Source organism: Medicago sativa, chromosome 3 (assembly GCF_051527215.1).
Source record: "Medicago sativa cultivar Bolivia chromosome 3, Bolivia_mono, whole genome shotgun sequence".
Classification (NCBI taxonomy): domain Eukaryota; kingdom Viridiplantae; phylum Streptophyta; class Magnoliopsida; order Fabales; family Fabaceae; genus Medicago; species Medicago sativa.
In genome coordinates this window covers 23,731,824-23,753,726 of record NC_140751.1, presented here as the reverse complement: position 1 = coordinate 23,753,726, position 21,903 = coordinate 23,731,824, and the positions used below count along the sequence as shown (strand labels likewise).

The 21,903-nt window shown below is 34.7% G+C and overlaps 2 protein-coding genes and 1 pseudogene across 4 annotated transcripts; all 3 read right to left on the bottom strand.

Moving 5' to 3' along the window:
* Nucleotides 1-1,418: 1,418 nt before the first annotated feature.
* On the bottom strand, nt 1,419-9,585 carry LOC146936514 (zinc finger (CCCH-type/C3HC4-type RING finger) family protein). 3 transcript variants are annotated; one of them, XR_015030631.1, is made up of 8 exons: nt 9,226-9,585; nt 8,135-8,222; nt 7,248-8,026; nt 6,583-6,652; nt 5,903-5,991; nt 5,766-5,826; nt 3,463-3,543; nt 1,419-1,853 (listed from the first exon to the last, which is right to left on the bottom strand). XR_015030631.1 is itself a non-coding variant. In XM_085751302.1 (8 exons), the coding sequence occupies exons 1-8, from the start codon at nt 9,234-9,236 to the stop codon at nt 4,721-4,723; spliced, it is 1,260 nt and encodes a 419-aa protein (XP_085607428.1). In that variant the 5' UTR covers nt 9,237-9,585; the 3' UTR covers nt 4,706-4,720. The 3 variants fall into 3 exon arrangements, 2 of the variants coding, with proteins under 2 accessions (XP_085607427.1, XP_085607428.1); XM_085751302.1 differs by lacking the exons at nt 1,419-1,853; nt 3,463-3,543 and adding exons at nt 4,706-4,782; nt 4,963-5,107 and having other exon boundaries at nt 5,811-5,826; XM_085751301.1 differs by lacking the exon at nt 3,463-3,543.
* Nucleotides 9,586-12,747: 3,162 nt separating this feature from the next.
* Nucleotides 12,748-14,152, bottom strand: LOC146936513 (putative protein FAR1-RELATED SEQUENCE 10; annotated as a pseudogene).
* A 1,564-nt stretch (nt 14,153-15,716) lies between these two features.
* On the bottom strand, nt 15,717-21,356 carry LOC146936512 (putative RING-type E3 ubiquitin transferase C3H69). Its single transcript, XM_085751300.1, has 5 exons — nt 21,255-21,356; nt 20,533-20,617; nt 19,544-20,280; nt 19,372-19,441; nt 15,717-16,546 (listed from the first exon to the last, which is right to left on the bottom strand). The coding sequence occupies exons 1-5, from the start codon at nt 21,263-21,265 to the stop codon at nt 16,001-16,003; spliced, it is 1,449 nt and encodes a 482-aa protein (XP_085607426.1). The 5' UTR covers nt 21,266-21,356; the 3' UTR covers nt 15,717-16,000.
* Between the last annotated feature and the right edge of the window lie 547 nt (nt 21,357-21,903).

Below are 21,903 nucleotides of genomic sequence, written 5' to 3'. Positions count from 1 at the left end.
TCAGTTCAAAGCAACCTCTTGAAATGCATTCCTTTCTGTGATGACTCATCTTATATGAGGGAATTCAATGTGATAACCTATAGAGTTGATTTTGTAGAATACATGTGTTGTGTTCTCTTCATTCTTTTGACATTTCAATGGGCGTTGCACATCACTACGCTAAGTATAAGACACTTCAATACAAACATTTTGAGCAAATTTCAAGAATTTAATTTAAATCCAACATCATGATGATACCATATATATTTAGGGAGAATGTAATGTAATGTAGATGAAATTAAAACTAAATAAAATTGTGTATTTTTTAATTGATTTTGTGTAATATTTTTATGGGAATTCACGCTGGGTTTAGTTAGTCTTTATTTGATACGCAACTTTTATTCGACTTTATTCTTTCGAATTTATTTATTTAATACGCAAATTTTATTCGACTTAACTTTATTCGAATTTATTTATTCAATACGCAATCATAAAATAAATGCAAATATAAACAAAAATAAAGGAACAAAAATAATAGACATAAAATCTAATTTTATTAATATAATTGATACATTTACAATGGGGTAAAACCACAAGAAAACCAACCTTCTTGGGGTAAAAGGAAATTAACCGTGTTGGGGTAAAACTAAATCTGCTTCTTTTTACCCCAAGAAGGTTGGTCCAACCTCCTTAGAGTAAAAAGAAATCAACCTAAAAAGAACTCTCATGGGTAAGGTATGTTTCTTGTCATATGTGAAAAGAAAAAAAAAATCGATGTCAACCTTCTTTGCAGTCCATTTACCGTTCATACAACCCCTGAAATTTTCAAAGAGGCCTCTTTCTATGAAAGGTCAAGGATGGAAAAACATTGTTGTTGTAGAAGGAAGAGGAGGAGAGAATGCGAGAAACAGTGTGAAAAAATGGTGAGGGATGGAAGGGTATTTATAGGGCGATTGTAAAACATAGGTTGTAACTACACTTAATGCAGTCAAAAGTGTGTAAAACCTTGTAAAAAATGTGTAAAATTCATTAAAAAAACCTTGACCACCGTCCAAAAAAACGTTAACTCACGCATCTTTGACTCATGCAGGGGTATTATAGTCTTTTTAGTTGGGAATGAGCATTTTTGGTTGGGTAAAGAGCATAATTCTAGGATTTGGATTCAATTTTCAACTGCTCCTATCGAAAATAGCATTGATTTGAAGTATAACACATGATTTTCCAGATCTATATAAAGACGGTTTTCTATGAACAAGATTTGGCTCAACGTTTTTATTCAGTACGCATAAGAAAAGAACCCTACTCAGTGTTCTTACAAAAATAGATAAATCAGAACAAAGCAGGATGATATGGATGAACCCTGCCAAACATCTTCCTGAAAGTATCCATTTCATTAAGATGCTTAAATCCCATATTTTAAATTCATATAAACAACTATATAAACCCCAAAAGTCTCCTGACAAATTCCTGTAAATAATAACAAAATTCATACATTGTTGATCATGTTCCCAAGATTCTTGGTGCAATGTCACCAAGCATAAAAATTAAGTTTACAAAATAAACAACTATATCTTAATCTTAAGTAACACAAAAACCTCATTGACCTAATTAACTTTTACACATATTTTTGAAATCCACAATACATAAAAGTAAATGTTTTCAAAGCCCCTCTCCCCATATGACCAAAATGGTGTACACTGTAGTTTATTATACCAATCATCAATCCATTCATTTTGTATGCTTCAAAAATTGGAGCTTATTGGAATTTATTCCATTGTACAAAAGCATATATATGTCCATCTACCATTTTACAATTTGCACTTTTATTACATGATGGAATGCACAGTGCAGCTTTTTCTCTGGTACCTTTGAAACTGATTAAACAAAACAAGAAAGAAATCATTGTTAGAAACTATTAGACATTTAGAAGATATATCACATAATATCATGATTGTACTTTATGATAATTTAGAGCATCTTAATCGCTAGGGAGGATAAATGTATGCCGTCTTGACCTTTTCAATTTTCTTAATTACTTTTTTCAATTGTGTCCTCTAATTAATATTGCTTGCATCAATCCCAATCCAGCATATTCTACTATGCATTTATTATACTCATAAATACACCAATACATATTAAGGGTACTATAGTAAAAATACTATTATCTCATTTATATATACACTTTTCTTAATATGTGTGAAATGACCAGATAGGTCAATTATTTTCGGACTGAGGGAGTAATTCATAACAGGTAATGCTGACTCAGCACCTTTTGCTATGTGTATAATGACAAACTCTAGATTCCTTCTTGTTTAGGACGACAAGTGAATAAGGGCCACAAGAATGACCTGACCATATCTCCCTTAAAGATATGCTATCATTGGGAGAGAAAGACACAGAAGAGCCAAAACAGTAAATGGAAAGGGCATTGCACAAAGGCAGAGAATAATCTGTACACAATGGTGTGACCATAAAAGCTGTCAAACACATGGCTCCAAGTTCAGTGTTAAGGCAAACCTTAAGGGCTCTTTCATCCGCACAAGGGCGCGCATGGTTTCGTAGTATTTGTGCTATTTGAGGAATGTATGTATTAGTTTGTTTAAGTATCTACAATAAATGAATAACTGTAATCGGGCACAATTGATGAAAGCCACCACCAGCGAGTTTCTCCATCAAATCCCGACCAAACCCATGATAGACAATTTCCCTTGCAAACAGTTTTCTTACTCACATAAAACTGAAGTAAACAGTTTTCCCAAATTTCTTCTCTATGGTGATAAGTTCGATTAGAAATTGTGAATATCAAAATATTAATGTCTGGCAATGCCAAGGACTATTTCATCAAGTTCTTACTTCCTTCAGTGAAAAAACTAGGGCATAATTCTCAGATCTTCTTATGTCACAACACCACATCACAATGGGATTGTGAAGAGAAAAATAGGCACCTTCTAAATCAAACCTAAGGTTAGTTGTAGTATGAGAAAAATGTTCTAAGAACTCCAGAGAGGAAGCTGTTCATACAGCAACCCCATGGATGTACTTTCTACCTTTTACCCAAATCTTTCCATTACAAAGTACAAACAATCTTAAACCTTGGATCTTAGGCGGTATTTAGATATTGTCGTACATTTAATGATGATTTCTCAAAATGTAATTGGATATTTTGCTAAAATATCGTCTTAAAGTATTCTACATCTTAAAAAAGAAAAAGCATTCTACATCTTCAAACCATGACATGAATAAAGCATGTCACGTACTCTCATATAAAGCTAGGTGAGGGGGTATTGATAAGACGCGGCCTAACTTTCTGAAACATAATCGACTAGTTTTCAAGAATTAATGCTTTTTGTGAGAACATTGTGTAAAATGAGTGGAAAAAAGAATTCATTCTTCTTGTGAATTGACATCAAGGCCAACAAAACTAATATTCCAACAAAAAAGCTTCGGTGCTGGTGCATCTTGTTTGGTAAAAAAAACACTTACCATAAAATTTGAAGAGGAGCTTCACTTGCAAAATAAATATAACTTTTCATATAGAAGCATTCCATTTTTTATGCAAGTATTCTGCAGAGACAACACAGGAAGCTATTAAGACAACTATGGTTGAGAGAGAAAAACAAATTAAAAAAAGACAACTATGGCTTAAAGATAATTGATTCAAACAGTTAGCTGTGAATAAAAGTGAAGAAGCAACCATTTGGGAATCAAAAAATTGTCAAAAAATAAAAGACTATTTGGAGGAAGAAGAGAGCGCATCGAATGTGTTTTTTTTATATAGACAATTTTAAAAAAGTATTTATTTTGTTGGATAGCAGCAATCTAAGTTTGGAAGTGAAATAATTAGGAATAAAATCTACAGAAAGAAATATCCCCAATGTTAAACCTAGTGTTGTCATTTGCCAAATAGCAGATATGGCGGCGCTAAGGCGCTATAGATAAGCGGAATTTGAACAAATTGCTACCTATTATTCCACAACACGCTATTTAGAACGAAGTGTTGTCCAATAATGGCTATAGTGGCGCTATAGCTTTACAGCGCAGTGGAATTTGAACAATTTGCAATTTTCCGCAATCTGTAATTTCACAACACTGATTAGACCATGGTCTCTTTCTTTGATCATTTAAGAGTGCATAAAGTTTTTTATGTCCAACATTCTTCATCTCATAAAGGCCATAAAAGATTGCTGAAAATGACCCCAAAGAAATGATGTGCTTCCTTCTACCTAGTCCGAATGTCCGATATCATACTAGCGAACCCCCATAATGTTGGAAATTCCGCCTTTGTTGCGGTCCTCCCCTATCCGTCTAATTACGGCATTTGGTTGCGTTCATTGCAACCTCCAACACCTTCACATTGCCTAGAGATGTGACCAGTGTAGTGCATATAAAGTTAGGGAAGCCCTCGCCTTACAAAAGCGGTTTTGTAAGATTGAGTTAGGCCAGACCCAGATTCTAAGGCATAATGTAACCCATTTATTCCATAATGTCTAACCATAAGAACTTGATGTAGGAGATCATATGATCAGATAACGGGTTGTAACAAGGTCACCACTAACAGGGTTATATCAAGTTGGGGTATCACAATTTCGGCCAAGACACTAAGATTATCTATAAGAGAACAGATGGTGAGGCTTCAACAATAGAAGTTAAAAACACAAACTGAAGTCAAAACAAGCTTCCAACACAGCTACACTCAACTAATATTTTTTTGGTTCAGCAGTTGTAAGTTGTTAACTTTTAGTTATTCCTTATTCTTGCTACGAACAAGTGTTCTCAATGATAGATGGCGGCGAGCCACAAGTCCTCCAATATAGCACATAAATACAGTAAAAGAATATTCAAGAACTAAATAAAAAACCAAAAAATCAAGAAAGTTAAACTTAAATTGATAGGAAAATTATTAGTCTGATAATCAAAATGTCATAAACTACTAAGTACTGACGTCATTTTCATCAAGTTCAAGGCAAAGTTAATGTCTCTAACCATCTTCTTCAACCGAAAAATAATCAACTTCATTGCCGTTATCAAGTGATGTATTTCCATCTACTTCTGCTTTGGACAACTCAACATTAACCAACACTTCTATGGATTTTTCACCATTCTCCTCAAATTCCTCATCATCAACCACCTATCATTTCCCTTTTTAGGGTGAAGTTGTATAATCTTGACTTCACTTAGAAGTTTTTAGAGTTGTAACACTACTTTATGGCTCCTTTATTTCCCTAGTATATTGTTTTAGGCTCTTTTACCCAATTTAGTGTGTCCTCATCATAAAAATCGACTCATTTTAGCATGATTATCATCACCATTCTCTCCCACTAGCCATTTGTTGCACTCATCAATGTAATTGAATGAAATAGGGTTAATTTCATCTCTAACATTACGTTTTGTTTGAGTTGCTTGTTGCATTTGTCATGAACCAAATTAAGCAACTTAAATTCTTATGGTCAAGCTTTTTTTTTTTTTTTCCTTGAGCGGTATGGTCAAGCTTATTTGTTTATTAAAAATAAATATGAAATATAAATATAATTATAAAAAAGAATTTATGAACTTTTTATAAATAATAATCCTACAACTAAGCTATTTCCCAAGGTGCAATTTATCTATGCCACTTGAAAAGTGGAGAAATAATTAAATTATATAAATATTTAAGACATACATCATTTCTAACGAGACCCAGGCACCATGTTGAAGCATTGGATACAAAATAATCATTATTATATATAATTCCATATACAAAAGAAATCATGAAATTAATGCAAACAAGACCCAAGTTTGAAACTTACATCACAAAATGTGAACACCGACCTTCAACTTAAATGCATGTTAGCAAGGAAATCCGACAACCTGATGGCATCATGTATTAAGTTAGCGAAATTGGAAAAAGGATAAAGATGAGAACCAGGATAAGGTAGAGAGAAACCTGATGTCTTTGGCAATTATGGTGTCGCCATCTGCAGCCCCAAGATGACGCAAAGCTACCTCCTCAAGACGGCCATCACGATATGCATGCTGCAATCAAGTATAACATAAACTAATTAGGCTCTAGTTGTTCTTTAAGGAAAAATTTTAAACACAGTTTAAAGCTTCACAGTTATCTAAACATCATAATTAAACGTTAGGTAGGGGAATAGAAATTGTATGCTTGCAAATTTTAAATATACTTGGGTACTAGTATTATCAATCGCGGATAGTAGAAAATAATGATTTGTTTAAATTCCCTTACACTATAGTGCTATACCGCTGCTATAGGCTATTGCCTCTATTTGACAACAATTTGCATTAATTTCGTATCGCAGAACAATAGCAGTTAATTAAAATTCTGCTACGCTATAGCTGCTAATAAACAACATTGTTGAATACCAGAAATAAGTTGCAGTCATTAGCTTCAGGACTGTATAAGTAATGAAAACAATTGAAATTTGTTCACGGCAAACTGAATTTAGTACTTTGGTCTCTATGTGAAAAAGGATTTACTAATGTCATAAAGCATCAATTGGGTGCAGCTAAGCTATACGATAAGTAAAGTTTTGGAAAGAAAAGTAAAATGGGTCAAACAGGGAGGGAGGGAGCTACAAATTGAATTAATATTCACATATTTACCTTGTAGAAGCAGCTGGTACCGAAAGGGCAGTTTCCTTCGCCAAAGTCAAAATGCTTGCAATCAATTGACCTACAAATGGTATTGAACAAATACCAAAATAAACATTTCAGCAAAAAGCTAGACACATTAGGGCTAGTTTGGACAGGCTTATATCTGAGTTTATATACTGGCATAAGCATGTGTGAGACTGTTTGGGAGAGCTTAAGGAAATAGCTTATGACATGTCCAAAAGTTGTTTTTAGTTTATTTTCATAAGCTCTCCAAGATAACTTATGAAAACACTCTAGAGCTTCTACAAAAATAGTTTGACTTTACTACATTTTTTGTTATCAAAATAACTTATACATAACTACTTATATGACAAGCATTTATGCAATAAGTGCTTAATTAAGTTGTTTATCCAAATAGGGCGTCACTCTGAACTATTATGTTGCTTATATTAGGAAATAGATGCTATCTGCATGTTTCGCCATCTGCAGCCCCTACACATGCATATCAATGCTATCATATGATTCATATCACCCCTTATAACAACTTATTCAGCATAGTATGGTGACAGAGACATACAACTATCTAAGGTTTCGTTTTTATTAGATCATGGATCAATTGGATTGAAAACGCAAAAGAAGACATAAATAGATGTTGTGGGTGATCAAGAAATTACTTGAGCTTTGCCTTGTAGGTATCAATGATTTCCATTTTTTCTTCACTTGTAGCATACCAAATAACACTTGGAACGACAAAGTAAGATAGCTTGCGACAGATAGGACAAGCCCGCAATGTGCTATTAACATCCATCCCTAATGTTGGGTTACTACTACGCCAATTTCTAATACACGATACGCAGAACGGATGATCGCATTCAGATAGCAGACCAAACTTACGCTCAGCTGCCGTAGGCTTTGAAAGAACACGCTCAAGGCAAACACTGCATTCAATTTCTTGACTTCTTTTCAATGCCTCGAGATGCTTTTGCTTATTTTTGCAACTCATCATATGTTCTTCTCTTTCTTCAGGCCGGAAAGGATGCAAGCATTGTCTTCCACATGAGGGGCATAAATCTCCGTGTACATGAGGACATTGTTCCCCTCGTGGACAGTTTCCAGCAGCAGCAAATGAACAAATCGGAAGCTCAGAAGGTGAAGTAATTACCGATTGAACAACATCATCTTCCCTTAGGAAGTCAAGTTGCGCAGATTCTTGATTCCAGGCTTGTTCACTGGGAAGAACAAAGGGAGTGCTGAAAAGAGAAAATTCTGCAGCTGTAGCAACACCATTCGATGTAACTCGGGTATTACCAAGTACAGCCGATTCTGAAACAAGGGGCTGGTGTTCGGTTATTGAAGAAGATGGAGTAGAGGACTGTGCTCGAGAAGCTTTGACATGATCATACCTGCAGCGACTACCATAAGCACAAACTCCTTTCTGATAAAATGTGCATATCTGCCACAACAAAACAACACAAGCACAAAAAAAAAAATCAGAAAAATGTAAAACTCAATAACCATAAATCGGTGAAATGTCCAACATAGAAGAGGTTGTATCACAAACATTATTCGGAGGGGCTTTCCAGTCATGAGAAAATTCACAATGCTCCCCTTTCAGACACGCTCCATGAGCAAAGAACTTACAAAGAACCCTGAAAGATTCAAAAGACAATAAATTACATAAATAAGAACAGTCTCCACACAAAGCAAATTTACAGCGAATGAAAAAGACCCGCACAAGGCACAACAGTTGTTTTGATTATCAAAAATCAAACTCACCATTAAAAACCTTCTAAACATGTTTCCGCAAACGAAAACACAAAGCATGATTAAAATGAATTCATGGTTACATAGAACTATCCACATTAAAAAGTCTCTAGAATAAAAAGGGGAACCGGGCTCCCACCAGGTGGAATCTGGGGAGGATAGACATACATAGCGAGTGTTTGGGAAAGCGGTGATTCACTGCCAACGTGCATTCAAGCAGCATTTAACCGTGAAAATTCAAAAGCTATAAAGAGTGGCATCGATTTCAACGCACGTTCAACCATCACCGCAAGTTTTTCACCGCTCAAATAAACATATGCATAGCCTTACCCCCGGGGAGAGATATTTCCAAGATTTAACACCCTGATTGTGTTCCTACTTCAATAAGCTATATCATAATCCAAATAACTATTTACCAAACTTGCAAAAAAAAAAAAAAAAAAAAAAACCTCCAATTTTCAACTTTCAATTCCTAATTTCTGAGCTCTAATCAAAAAGAAAAGAAAACCCAGATAGGAGAAATATCAAATTCATCATAACATATCAATAATACAAATATATTGAAGAAATAACAACAATTTAAATATTGAAAAAAATTCAACTTTCAACTTATGATTTCAACCTAATAGAATTCCAACTTCAAAAACTTATCCAATAATCCAAAAAAAAAATCTACTTTGCATCATTCAATTCCTAATTTCTGAGTTATAATCAAAAGAAAAAAAAAAAAAACACCACATGATTGAAGAAAAAAAAATCATCATAACATATCAACAATACAAATATATTGAATTAATAACAACAATCAAAAACACCCCATATAAAAAATAATCAAGAAACTGCATAAAATAACACAAATCAAAGAAAATTCAAGATAATCTATCTTACCTCTTTGACATGGCGAAATTATTGGAAAATTAATAATAATATTAACCAAGAGGCGTTAGGATCAAAGTTGAAAACCCTAAACCTCCTCAAAGTGCTTCTTGATTGAGAAAACAAAAAGGGCTATAATAAAAATAAAATTGAGGTAGCCAAAAAACGTGAGGTTTTTTTTGATTGAGAGAGAAAAAGCAAAAGAAAAAGAAATGGTGGTGGTGAAGATAGGAATTAAGAATAGAAAAGAAAAATATTATTACGAGGAAAGAAAGAAAGATTGGAAATTGGAAATTTGAATGAGACACAACACAGAGGTTAGGTTGGTTTCAGCTTGATTGTATTGTGTGTTCTTAGCCTACCAAAATCTATGCCGTTTTGGGAGGGTTGTTTGTCTTAAACACGTGACTTTGCTTGCTTTGTCATGTCACGTGATTCATCACGTGCCCTCCCTTCATTTTTAGGTTTACTAAATTTTTGTATCAAGCCATATACGAAAACGGACATAAGACACGACACAGACACTGATGATGAGTCAATAATTAGATAGTTTTAGTATAATATTTAGTATCGTTTTATTTAGATTTAAGTCTATTTTATTTTAATATTATTTCCTTTTTGAACTATTTTACTTCAATTGCATATTATTATATTTCATGAACGAATATTTGATGGATTGAATCTTGGAGCAAAAGAAAGGAGACTAGAGTTGATTCGGAGCAAAAATACGAAGATTCGGAGACAAAAATATACCTCCCCCAAGTCAAAAGCTTGGCACGGCTCGTGCCAATGTGTGGCACGGCCGTGCCACCCCCTAGAATGCCCTTTTGCTTAGGACTTAAGCTACTCTGATTTAGTTTTACCAAAAAGCTCATGTAGTTGCTTAGATTTTAAGTCGAATGTAAACTATAAATAGAGTAGCTTCCCATCACAAATATTCATCTTTATTTCTTGGAATTCAATACGTGACAATTGTCTTTCTCAATAAAGTTCTCCTTTTATTTCTTTACTTTCTTGTTATTTATTTTATGCTTCCTTTCTTCTTCTCTATGTCTACGATGAACATGAATGAGTAGACTTCTCTTGTCTTGGGATTGTTGGATAAGTCTAATGACATAATCCTAATTGAGCCAAGTTTTAACCCTAATTTCATGTAACCTTAATTTCTAATCTAAATTCACCGTTTTAACATGAATTAACAATTATCAAACTGTGGAAACGAAAGTGGAGGGTTTGATAATTGTTAATCCATCATCCCAAATATCAATTCATAATGCGAACACGGAGCTTTGATATTGGAACAAGTGAATTTAGACAAGAATTGCAAAGGCAGCTAAATAGTCTTTGCAATTCTTGAGACATGGGTAGTTTCAATCCTTATAAGCTTCTTCTAGTAATCAAGTCAGCTAAATAGGCTTGGTTGCTAGAGGTAAACTCTCACTGGACTTGGTCGGAAAGGTGAGGGGCTAAAGGGAAACAGGTCTTTAGAAATTAGGTCTAACATAAAGTTATAACTTAAGGTTTTGGTTTGTGAAGGACTTGTTATTATGATGAACCAATAATCTCAAGACTCTTTTATTTTTATTATTTTTCTTTTAATTAAAAATCCCAACTTTATAATCTCAAACTCTCATCGAATCATTATTTAAAGTTAATTGAATTCATAACTCCCTGTCAGAACGATATCTTTTTATTACTACAACGGTAAACCGTGCACTTGCAGTTTATCCCATCAACTGACATGCCAACACCGTTAATAATTTGAGAAAATCACATAATTCAATGTAGTTGTATGTGGCGGTGTCGTATCACACGTGTCCGGTACAGGAACATGTTTGATCCAATAAATGTTCGTGCTTCATAGGTATCAATTATATTTAAGTAAGAAGTTTGCAAATCGGGTTAGGTCCATTTTGACGAAACTTGTTAATCGATACAATCAAACTTCACTTTTTTTAAAGTAAAAGGAATGGTTTTAGTTATTTATGGAAAATTACAATAATTGTTGGGTTTTATATCCTTTTTTTATCAAGTTTCCTAAGTAGTAGTTATGGGAGTTTCATTTTAATCCTTAGAACAATGAATAAGCGATTCATAATCACACTCAAATATCACTTTCCGAAAGCAGCGGCTAATAGCTAGATTCATGGCTTTATATATAGTAACCGCTTCAGCAACAACCGGATCTGCAAAGTCTTCAGTCTTCCAAGTCGTTGCCACGTATATGGCCCAAATCATCTCTGACATATGCTCATAAGTCCATGTTCTCACCTCTTGTAAGTTCACATTGTTGTTTACTTTAATCCAACCATCTTCTGTTGTTATTTTGAGCATGTCTATTTGTTTCATTGAAGTTGTTGCTCTCTTTGACGGAACCACTTGCATGGCTTTCTGGATGTTTGAGACGCTTTGAGTAGCATTTCTGGTAATTGCTTCCTCAAGAAAATCCGTATTTTCTAAACTGATTTAATTACGAGCGAACCAACTTCCGTAAATAATGGATGCCCTTAGAGTAATACTGTTCTCATGCATAGACTGAATAGTTTGTAAAACCCACTCATCAAAGAGCACATAAGGTCTCCCCTGTAAATATAATACCTAAACTAGGGCTAAATTAGGACAATCTCTGAAGGCGTGATTTAGACTCTCTACTTCCTACTTGCACCTGGGGCATAAAAGGGTTAATCACTAAACCCTTTGTAAGGAGTTCTCTTTTTAAAGTTCAATGGATCAATAAGGAGATGTTTTTTAAACCTGAGAAAGGAGTTAGGATCCTCTCCATTTATGATATTTTTCATGTCTTCCCTTTGCAAAGATAAAGACACAAAATTTTGAAAAAAGTAAAAAGTAATTAATGATGGTGAGACCCATATAGTGATAGGACTCGCAACTTTGTGTATCTCTTTCTAAATGACATTTTCCATTTATTTTAATAAATGGAGAGGATCCCTACTCCTAAGAAAGAAGGTGGAGGATCCATTAGCAAGATAAGGGGAAAAAGAATCGACTTGTTCATTTGTTTGGGTTGGATGAAAATCCATAATTTTTACGTCAACTCAATTCAGTGACGTGAATTTGTAGGTTATGGATGGACCATCAAATTTTAAAAAAAAATAAAAAACTTACAAATATATATTTAGATGATATTATTTTTTATAAAAATTTCAATACCTAGACTTTATTTTTTTTACTCATTATTTAGATCAAATTTTACGATTTAAAATTTTGATAATTGAATCGAATTGGGGTAAACCACCTTATTAATCACTGACTTTGTGAGACGCTCTTAAATAGTTCCATAAGATTATGAATATTTCTAAAATGTTTTTAATTCTATTAAACTGTCAAGTTGATCTTTGTATTTAGTCACTCTAGTCTTTAACAAACTTTCAGATTGAATGATCTGAGCAAAACTTGAATTCAATTTTTCACTCATGTTATCTTCAATTTGATAGGGTTAGGGACCTTTTTGAAAAAAAAATTATTTCAATCATGGATAAGATCCATCTTCTTAACCTTCATCTTAGGCTCACATCAACTTTTTATTAGCATTAGGGAAAACGGTTTCCACACATTGATCAAAGCATTGTCCCGATCAGTGACAACTACTTTAGGATAGAGATCTTTGGAATGCAACAGCTCACGACACCTCTCAAGAGCCTAATTAACGTTGTCTTGCCTCTCAGACATCATATAAGCAAAAGCAATAGAGAACGTTTTCATGGTAGAGGTGTTACCGACAAACTCAAGCAATGTAAGACGATACTTGTTGGTCTTATAGGTGGAATCCAACACAAGCACCATGGAGAATGTGTTAAACAACTTGATAGAATTTGGATGTGCCCAAAAAACATCATTGACATCATCAGAATCATGGTACTCCCTACAATGATACACGTAATCGTGATCAACCAAAGACTTCAAGAGATGTTGCATGTCCGTCCTCGTACCCCTAATGGACCGCCTATACCTGTGACATGCATTATAAACGTCTTTGATAGTAGTTGAAGTGGTATGGTTCCTCTTCCGTAAGTTGGTAAGCATTTGCCTCGGAGGAACGTTTGAATCCACCATCTCATGAAGGTACACACGTTCATTTGGGTTTAGACGACCGGTGGTTTTATGACCTTTCAACACATCTCTCATGTCATGGTTGTGTACCATCACCAACTTTGAGGCTCCTATCACCAGCAATCAACAAATAACCTCTCAATCTAAACGGACACTCGCATTTAACCGAACCAGCTATCTCGCGCCGAGTCTTTCTCTTGTACTCAGTGTATAAACCTCCCCTTTCACATATCAAAGAAACAAATGTGCTTCTTCCATTGCCACCGTTATTGGATTTACCAATAACAATGGTAAAACCGAGCTTCCTTGCTTTCTCTCGAACCCACTCCAACAAATCATTCCGTGTTGCAAACTTTTGTGTAGTGGTAAAATGTTCTCGCTGATCAATGCAAACAACAACATCTGGAGGTACAACAAGAGGAATAGGAGGTGGAGCATCATCTACTATCGCATCGCCTAAAGAAATTTCAATTTTCGGTGGTGGTGGTGGGGGATTCTTGGATTTGGCATTTTCGGAATCAAGCACATCTTCAAGTAAAAGAACCGACAACACAATAGGAAGTTCAATCTCAGGTGGATCATCATTTGGGGCATCAACAGGAATAGCCACAACTGAAAACAGTGCGAAGCAGAGTTAGAAAATGAGCACAGTTTCTGTACTAGTGCTTTTCGGATTACTAAATCTGAAATGCATGAATGTAGTCTGGATTTTAATTTCTGTAATGCTCCAGTACAGATCATATGACGTGATCAAAATGAAAGCGCCTAAAAATCGAATGAGGGAAGGTTTATATACACATTACCTTTGCATTCAGACGAAAATGATGATGTTAACCCCCTCGATGGCCAGATTGCTGCTCCAAATCATATTTTCGCCCAAAATGGTGTGTTTCTAGAGGTGTAGGGAGTGTTTGTGATAAAGGTTGTGAGCTTCAGCTAGGTTCTGGGGAAGTATATGTAACTAAGCCGTTCGGATTTCATTTTTCGGAAAATAACGACATTTTTTCCCGCTCAATTCAAATACAGGGTGTTCGGATTTCATATTCCGGAAAACGTATATATAGTTTGGATTGTACTTTCTGAATCGTCTTACGCCCTTATCAAGTCCAAGTTTCAGAAAAGACATGGTGCAGCGTGATTTTTTGATCATTTCGGATTATATAATCCTAACTATGTCCGGATTATATAATCCGAACAAAGGTTATTTTGGTCAAAAACGCAGGGCGCGTGAGAAGGCAGCAGGCTGGGAAAAGTAATGCCCTAATTCTTAAATCCTATGTGACATCCTTGAGCCCACAAAAAATGGTTGAAGAACAAAATTTTGGTTCTAGCATTGTAGATGCTTCCCCAAAATTCCCTCCACGTAATTGAGACAAGATCCATTTACACTAAATCTCAACCATTAAAGTTAACAAATCTTACTGTTTATAAACAAACTTAAAACATGGGCATTTTTTTCTTTTCATTTTTGTGCACCTTTAATGGCTTGAGATCCGTATCATCGATGATCAAAGTCACCTCTCCAAATTGACCCAAAAAAAAACGTTTGCCTCTACAAACATTCCTTGCCTATCACATGTTTTTAGTGTTCGATAAATCTCTCAATTTGATAATCTAACATTCTTTTGGTGAAAAACAATGAGATGGATTCAATTTTATTTATATGATACCAAATAATATTAACTTTGTTATTTTCACTCTCACTTTTTGACACCTTTTAGGTTTCTTTTCATGGCCATGAATCGGTATTGTGCTAAAAAAAATTATAATCGTATTCTCCAATTTCATATTACAATCCATGGTTATTTGAATTTATTAATCTTTTCAATGATGTCTAATAAGCTTGATAAAATAATTTCCAAAAAACATGGATTTGAACTGTGATGGAAAGTCCAAATAGCGGTGCTGCTGCATCTAACAAGACAAGTATAGGCTACAGGGTTCATGAACGATTGAGATTTGATGTAAATCATTTAACTTACACCTAATATCAACAGATCCTAACTCATTATTAGTAAAAAAGTTTAGAATAACTCTTTTACCCTCCTCTCCTCAAACTCCTTCCCTCCCTCCTCTTTCAACGGTTAAACAATCCTATGTGGACCGATTTGAAGTTCACTAAAAAATATTGTTTACAAAGGAATAATTTGAATACAAGTTTTCAAGTACTGTATAAGATTGAACACAAGTTTTTAAGTACTTGAAAAACTATTTTTTTACACCATAGTTACAACAGACCCAACACAAATTTTCATTGAAAAATGTTGCTTACTTCGACTAAGTACACATAACTTTCAATTTTAAAATTGCTTCTAAATAACTTTAATTGAAACAAATGTTGATCAAATATTACTCAAAACACATGCAACAAAAATTCATCAGCAAACTTTTGAATTCAATCATGAGAAGTAAAGATGCTACTAAACTTTAACTAGGATCAAAACCAACCAATCTTTCCATAGGGTATTATGGGATTCACTGTTGCAAAATAACTACATGAGCCACAAAATCCAAAACAAAACCCTTAAGCCAAAACTCCTTAAAATGGCAACATGACCTTCAAAAATGGCATATGATCTATAGACATCACAAACTAGAATGATAATCTTAAAGTTCCTGCCAAATGATTTTCATAAGAAAAGAGAGGTGACACAACTTAGTTAAAGGAAACTTCAAAAACTGTTTAAAACTAGGGCATCATATGAACCAAGTAAATCTAATATTCATCATCAGTGTATTCTTCTTCATCCTCGTAATCTTCATCTTCTTCTTCGTCGTCCATATGAGAATGCATCATCATTGATATCAAAGCTGCATCCATAGGATCAATTCCATGAAAATCATCAGGGCCAAAATCATCTATCCCAGAAACCATGGCCTCTTGCATAGCAGCCATTCGAAAAACATTAAACTCTTCCTCGTCGTCATCGTCATCAGGGCCAAAAGCATCCATCCCAAGAGCCATGGCCTCTTGCATGGCAGCAATTTGAGAAACACGAAACCCATCATCCTCATCGTCTGAATCAAAAGGACCCAAACAAGGACCTGAACCGCCAGCCAGCGAATCTGATAATGCCATCATCTCAAATGGATCCATTCCCTCAAAAAAATCTGAGTCCCTCATGATGGAATAAAATTCTCCACTTGATAGATCAACCTCACCGAGCACATCCAACATGTCATGCATATCGAAATGGTTTTGTCTGCGTTGAGGTGGTGGCCTGCGGTGTCTCCATGTGTATGAGCCAGGCTTCACTGTATGCTGAAAGTAACAGATATCAAATCATTAAAAGAGAAACAAATCTAAACCATCTCAAAAACTAATATAAAATGGATATGCAAGGAACCAAAGACAATATTTACATTTACATGCATTATAAATACAAGTAGACTTTTCTCCCGATATTTCATAGTATTTTAGGATTTAGTTCAACTTTTGAACATAGACACTAAGGCCTAATTTGTTTTCCCCTTTTAATTAAATTTTTATAAAAAAAGTTTTAGAAAAAAATTACCAAGGGTGCTCCTTATCTAGTCCATGAGGTGTTTAACTGCCCTGTGTTTCGGGTGGACTAAATAATGGCAGGATATGATATCAATTACATATATATTATTACAAAGTTATGATTTTGTCAGGTGGAGGTGGTGGTGATGGAAGGTGTCTGGAAACAAGGGTGGCTGTGTTCAAGGGTTTCGGTAGGCTAGGACAATGGTGGAGAAAGACAAGCATCAACAACAGTGTAGGGGAGGGGCAAACAAGGTTGGGAATGAAAAATATTTCTAAACTATCTTGTTGGTTCATAATCCTGCCCTATCACCAAAAACACTACGTAATAAACACAATAGGATAGCTAATCCTAGCTAGCTGCTGAACAAGCAGTGTGAGTCAGATACTCATCCTCAGATCACTCATGGATACAAGCCATAGCTCTAGCCTCTAGTATCATTTTCAGCCAACCAACAACTCATGGATCACAAAAGCGCTCAATTAACACTGATTTCCCCTCTTTGGTCTTTTTTCTGTTCATGTCATGAAGTGAAGACAATAGGAAGGGTCTGGATATAGGTATGTCCATATGATAGTACTTGTTTCCATACTCACCCTTTGAAAAAATATATGTGCTCAATAACAACTTAGACACTTGTAGCTTTACACGTTGGCTACTAGCAATTTGTTAATCTGAATGTGGTCTTCAATGATGTATTCGTTTGACCAAATGGAAAAACAAGAGTGTCATTCCCAAGTAAGTAGCTCAGTTGGTGAGCTAAGGGACATCAAAGGAGTTTTAAGAAGTTCAAGGTTCAAACCCTAGAAACTACCATAACCTAACCACTACAATACTAAACGGTAATCTTAAACATTAAGTACCTACTTCCACTCTTACCCACTACCAGTATTATTTTAATCTGAAATTGGTTTCCACTACCAGCAGTCCAGCATTATTCCAATAATGTATTATGCTAGTAACCTATAGGGCCATACCTACAAATTTTGGGTGACTATAGGGCCATGCCTACAAAATTTTATGGCTGACTCCTCATTAACAAGTCTAGTAGACCCATATGGTGGGTAAAAGCTTAATCCTTTGAAGATAATTTTGATGGTTTCTTTGGATTTGGGTCTAGCTACCATCGCCAATGCAATGCGTCATAACTCAAAGAGGTCTCCTTTAGTTTTTTAGATGAGATTGCATGATAGAATGTTGTGTAAGTGGTAAAGGACAATGCTAGCAACTAGCGGCTCTGTATCAGGGAGTAAAAGTACAAACCTTAATCCTAATCACTGATTTGGACATTGTAAATATGGCTTTTACATTTCTCATGAACGTTGTATTATTATTCTTCTCCTAGTTACTACACATTGGAATACATGGAGCATAGAAAGTAGGGAATGTAATTGAGGATATAATTAGAGCACTAGTGCACTGTACTGAACTACTGATCACGAATATAAACCATATTGGTTGTGTTAACGCAACAAAATCCTTTAAACTCATTTTCCCTCTATTGATCAACTAGTATTTAGTGGTTTATAGGAGTAATGGGCAGAGGGGTGATGGAGAAGTTGAAGATCAAACATATTTTCAAAAATGGGTGAATTTGTTTCTTATGTAATTGACACTAATTAACTTGCAACATACACTAGCCAGTAGGCACCAACCAAGATTGAAGAAACTATTTCTAGGCATTCAAAAGCTCAAACAGATTGGGACATACAAAAGATGAAGATGAAATAAGAGATGCTGTGGAAATTAAATATGGGGAAGAGATCTATAGATTTAGTAAAATGGTGAATGTGACAAGGATGAAACTACTTGGAAGATCTTGGAGACGATGGTACCAATTAAAGACAAGTAGTAATAATAACAGTAGCACTATAGAAAACCAAAGTCCAAAATACCACTTGCCTACTACATGAGACAAAAAAATCTTAAAATTTTACTATAACTAATTAATATTAATATATAATACATATGTGTGTACGGTGAATGATTGTTGTTCAGTTGGTTATCTTAACGCCCATCCCCTGTAAGAAAAAAATGTAAACTAAAGCAAACTACTAGTTGTTTCATTTCGTCAAGTTCTTTTACAAATTTTAGGTAAAATCAAAGCATGCCTCTACATCATCTTCCTATGAGGTGAAAGATATTCACTTCAAATTTCAACATTCTGTATTGGCATTTATTGAAAGAAAGGACAAGTTGCTAAAGCTTGTGGTTGTGATTCGAATAGAGTGTGAATTTTAACCAATCCATATTCTAAATTAAAGCCCCCATAAAAGGGAAAGAAACCTACTTCTAAGAATAAGAAATATTAGTTATAGATAAGAAAAAATATATAGTTGTAGATTATTTAATCCAGATGCGTGGTTAGCGCGCTTAAGTCAACAACATCTACAAGGATTTGGGGAGAACGGATAATTTATATGGCTATATGGATGGATTTCAAGAACTAATCCAACAAAGAAAGGAAAAGCATGGCAGAAAGCAATCTATTGCATAAAAAACAATCATGTTACTCATATTTGTCAACAATCATGATAATCAAGCTTGACCAAGGAAAATATAAAAGAAAGAGAGATGGTACCTTGTAGAAACAGCTAGCCCCAAATGGACAATTTCCATTTCCAGAGTCAAAATGTTTGCAATCAATCAATCTGAAAGAGAAAAAAAATAGGTAGAGTCAAATTTCAAATACCAAACATTCACGCTTAATAATTCTTGCAAGCATACACAACGGTAAGTATATATGAAATTACCTGCAGTTTGCCTTGTAGTTATCAATAATTTCCTGTTTTTCTTCCTTTGTAGTAAACCAAATACCACTTGGAATGACAAAATATGATAGTTTGCGGCAAACAGGGCAGGTTCTCACTGTATTGGTGTTACTACCGATTTCCATTGCAGAGGTTGGGGCACTACTACGCCAATTGCGAATACATGACAAACAGAAAGCGTGATCACATTCTGGAAGCAACCCAAACTTACATTCTGATGGCTTGGGTTTCGAAAGGACACGCTCGAGACAAACATTGCATTCTATCTCTTCGCTGTTTTTCAAAGCCAGAAGGTACTTTTCCTTTTTGTCACAAGTCCTCAAATGATTTTCCTTTTCCTTTTTATCAGTAGGATGCAGGCAATATTTTCTACAGTACAAGCATTGATTTCCGTGAATACGAGAACATCCACCGGGGCAGTTGGCAGCAGCAAATTTACAAAACAAATTTTCATGTGGTCTAGCACTACCAGTACTGGATTCACCGACATCGGTAGAGTCCTGATGCTTGCGTTGTAAACCCTTTACACCACGCTTGTCAGGTGAAGGAACCTTTGTAACCTTCGGAACCCAATTTGATGCTACTTTAGCACTACGAGCCACAGGCGCAGCAGAATCTGAAATCATAGATGCTGAAGATGATGCTTGAGAAGCTCGGACGTGCTTATATCTGCACCGACTACCATAAGCACAAGACCCTTTCTGATAATAAGAGCAAATCTGTTTTTCATATAAGAAAACCAGTAAGAACAATATAAATACAAAGTAGAAAACACATTGGCGGTGAAACACTGACACCAGATAGGACACTGACAACGACACCGACACATCAACATCAGTGATAATTTGTGAAAATGAATTAATTGAATGTAATCACATGAGTCAATGTCGTGTTGTGTCGGTGATTAGAGGTATCCGTGCTACAAAGTACATTGGTCAGTAACAGTAAATGGAAATAAGAATTAAAGTTACATCAGATGCAGTGTCCTTTCTCTGATGAGAAAAATCACATTGGTCGCCTTTCAAACATACGCCTCGCGCATAAAACTTGCAAACCCTGAAACAATTCATAAATTTAAGTAAATAATTAATTCACAGAAAAAAGAAAAAATGAACAAGTTATCAACCAAGAAATAATCTTCAATTACTAAAGTGAATGAACAAAGAAAAAAATTACAAGTGCATTATACAAATTAAAAAAAAAAAAAAAAAAAAAACTAACATTTACAAACAGAATTTCTGAGTCACATACATTAGAATTTCAATTTTTGTGTTAAGTCACATATCATTAGAATTAAATAAAAAAATAAATAAAACCCTAAAAATTGAATTTCAAAAATTCATCTTTAATTTTTAGACTAAAAACCCTAAAATTAAATCAACCTAAAGAGAAAAAAGAACTGATTAAACTTTGATTTAATCTATTTTTCTGATTAATACAATGACAATTGACAAAACACAAAAAATAATAATCAGAAAATAGCTTAAAACAATCATCAAACGAATCTTTAATCACATCAAGAACAAAAACCATCAAACAACAAGATTAAGAACATAAATAATCAAATGGGTCATCGTTTATTCCTCTTTTGAAACCTAAATTGCAAAAACAACAACAAAAACAAAAACAAGAAAAACAACGAAATTGAAGAAATGTGAGAAACGATCGAAGAAAAAAGGTTGTTAAGATTTACCTGTTGGACATGGTGAGATTTTAGGAACGGAATGTGAAAAACAAAAACGAGAGAAGAGAAGAAGAAGAAAAGTTGAAGGTAATTTATATTTATAATGTTTTTAATTTAATTGATTGATTTATTGATTTATATAAACTAAAGTACTATACTATGTGACCTCATTTGAAAACAGGGTACGGTAAAAGAGGGTGCTTTGTTGGTGATTGATTGTTGTACGTTATGATGTAGTTATTATTGTTTCATTGGCCAATACACGTTCAACACTAATTTATGTGCATATATCATGTGATTAGGGCTGGACAGATGGGTTTGACCCGACCGGAACCGGCCGACCCGTAAGCAAAAAAAGGATGGCAGGATGGTCAAATCGAGTTACACGGGTTGAGATAAGCGGTTTGTGTTGGTTTACCGTGGATGGTTTTGGGTTGAGAAATTAGCACACCCTCGGTACCCGAGACCCGACTGTAGACAGTAACATGTGATGCATGCGGCTTTAATAAATATCTATACTCCTAAGTAACTAGTCTCATCCAATGAAAATTGTACATACTAATTACTTGAGACCCACAAAACAAGACACATGCCAATTTTATTTTATTTTCCTTCACTTCGCAAAGTAATTTTCTCTCTTTTCCGGTCATCAAAGTTC